This window comes from Sinocyclocheilus anshuiensis, unplaced genomic scaffold, assembly GCF_001515605.1.
Source record: "Sinocyclocheilus anshuiensis isolate Anshui unplaced genomic scaffold, SAMN03320099.WGS_v1.1 scaffold690, whole genome shotgun sequence".
NCBI classification, from domain to species: Eukaryota; Metazoa; Chordata; class Actinopteri; order Cypriniformes; family Cyprinidae; genus Sinocyclocheilus; species Sinocyclocheilus anshuiensis.
Genome location: NW_015547715.1, coordinates 448,528 through 451,103, shown reverse-complemented (window position 1 = coordinate 451,103; position 2,576 = coordinate 448,528). Strand labels below are relative to the sequence as shown.

The following is a 2,576-nucleotide window of genomic DNA, read 5'->3' as shown; positions in this document are numbered from 1 at the left end:
TGTGTTCACCATCCTCCACAATACTTCAACAATTTCAATCAATTTCCCAGTTCGTTGTCTGAATCAATTGACGTACAACGTAGTGCAAACAGACTATTTTTATGCACAAAGGTGCACCAGAAGGTCTGTTTCTTCAATGTATGTGATGGAGGGAGGTGTGGCTTGCACGAGAGGATGGTCAGATAGGAGGAGGAGCTGCAAACGTTTGCCTGTTAATGTTCATCTGGCTGTGAGGAAGTCACCTCCTCTTCTCTCCTCTCCTCATCAGCCAAGCTTCTAGAGGAATCTGATGTTTCAAAACCACACGCCAAAGGTAAGCCAACTTTAGTTTTATAATACATACTCTGTTGGTCCTTCTCAAGTTTTGCATTTGTCTTCCTGTACATTTTTCTGTTGCATCTGATAAAGTTGAACCACTTCAGCTGAGGCAACTGTCTAGTCTTACTTAACTTCCCTCATCTGAGCTAAACCACTGTACAGATTAAGCTGGTGGGAGACTGCAGACTTGCAGTCTGATCACGCACACTCATGATTTAACAGGCCACTTTTATTGCTCTTGGTCTCCAAAAAGGGGTGTGTGAAAAAGGATTTCCAGGAAGGAAACCATATCTGCTTTGGCAGAGGGGCTCGTGAAGGAAAGGCAGAATGTGTGGAATGTTGAATGTACCTTTTGCAAAGAAACTGTGTTTAAATGCACCTCTGACCTTTTGAGCAGCTTTCACAAGAGTTTCAGGGTCATTTCTTTTAGTTTGTAGCAAATAGGCTTCATGTTTCTGATTCCATTTCATTGTAGGGGAAAACGGAGAGGACTCTTAGGAGCAGGAATTGTTATTTTTGTCATTTGATACTTGATGGTCAGACAACACGTGCATTGCTTTTGTTGAAACTGAGCTCTTTAGTTTTCTGTTGAAATGAAACTTGTTTAAATGGAGTATCATTTGCATGTGTATAGTTTTAGAAGGCAGTCTTTCAGCCTGCAGGCCTGTTGAATACAGCTTGAAAACAGTGAATGACATTGCCACAACATGCTTCCATTCTTGCTGTTTTGTGGCAATTGCAAACTGCACCACACTGCAGCGTACATCACAAAGCAATGGTTGAGTTTATGATGCACGCTGTTTACATCATGAGTCATCACTTACTGAGGAGTTAGTCAGGGTCATTTAGGACAGAAAACGTGCTCACTTTGTGGTGAGCATGCTAAACGAAACATGCAAGAAGCAGAACAATGCTCATTTAATTTGTGCCAAGTTTGGTCTTGCCCCAATGCAATTGGTCAGTCTGCTGAAAAAAAAAGAGACTGCATTTGGAACAAAAAAAATTGGTACAGAAATAGAACTTTTATCAAATTATGCATGTCTATAATGACATCTCATTGATTATTTAAATGCACATTCCTCTTTTCTTGCTTTCAGCATTAGCTATTTTTTTTACGATGGCAAATGCATCAAAATAAAGGTGCAACATGCATCACAAAGCAGAGGTTGAGTTTATGAAGCATGCTGTTTACAACATGAGCCATCATGTACCAAAGGCCTTTTCAGGGTCATTCAGGACAGAAAATGCGCTCACTTTGAGGTGGGTATGCTAAACGAAACATGCAAGAAGCAGAAATATCCAATATTCATGTATTCACTTAAGTTTGGTCCTGATCCAATGCAACTGGCCAGGCCACTGAAAAAAACAGATTGCATTTGCACTTTGGTGTTGCTAATCATGCATGTCTATAATAACCTCACGCTGTTCGTTATCTGAATGCATATGCTTCCATTCTTGCTTTCAGTAGCTGTTTTGTGGAAAAAGCAAACTATCAAATGCACCAAAATAAAGGTGCAAAAAGCATCACAAAGGAGAAGTTGACTTTATGATGCATGCAGTTTACAACATACGTCATTCAGGACAGAAAATGGGCTCACTTTGTGGTGAGCATGCTAAACGAAACATACAAGAAGCAGAAAGATCCAATTCCAACCAGACTGCATTTGCACTTTGGTGCTGCTAATCATGCATGTCTATAATGACCTCATGCTGTTTGTTATCTAAATGCATATGCCTTCATTCTTGCTTTCTGCATTAGTTGGGCCACAGAACAGCAGAATATGAACGCATGCGCAAAGTCTCTTGTTTTGTGCGTTTTCTTCCTGTAGAAAAACATAAACACTTAAAATGGCGTAATGTATTAAAATACATTAAGTGCAATTAAAAGATCAAATTCGAAATATAGTTATTATTTAATGTACTACAAGGCAAGCAGATGGCCATGAACACAATGCGCAAACTTTCACTTGTCCTCCCATACAGCAAAACGCTTAATGTGGCATAATAACGGATGATAAAGACAATTCAGTAGCCTATATGTCTTGTTGTTGACTCAAAGTATATACAGAACAGCAGAATATGAACGCATGCGCAAAGTCTCTTTTTTTGTGCGTTTTCTTCCTGTAGAAAAACATAAACACTTAATATGGCTTAATGTATTAAGATAGATTAAGTGCAATTAAATGATCAAATTCGATATATAGTTATTATTTAATGTACTACAAGGCAAGCAGATGGCCATGAACACAATGCGCAAA

The 2,576-nt window shown here is 39.0% G+C and overlaps 1 protein-coding gene across 1 annotated transcript in view; it reads left to right on the top strand.

The window, feature by feature from the left end:
• Nucleotides 1-229: 229 nt before the first annotated feature.
• The window catches only part of LOC107704123 (torsin-4A-like), a 5,149-nt gene continuing 2,802 nt past the window's right edge, over nt 230-2,576 (top strand). Inside the window, exon 1 of the mRNA XM_016506979.1 lies at nt 230-313. Within this exon, the coding sequence (XP_016362465.1) occupies nt 290-313 (24 nt within the window). The 5' untranslated portion in view covers nt 230-289. The remainder of the gene's footprint in view (nt 314-2,576) is intronic.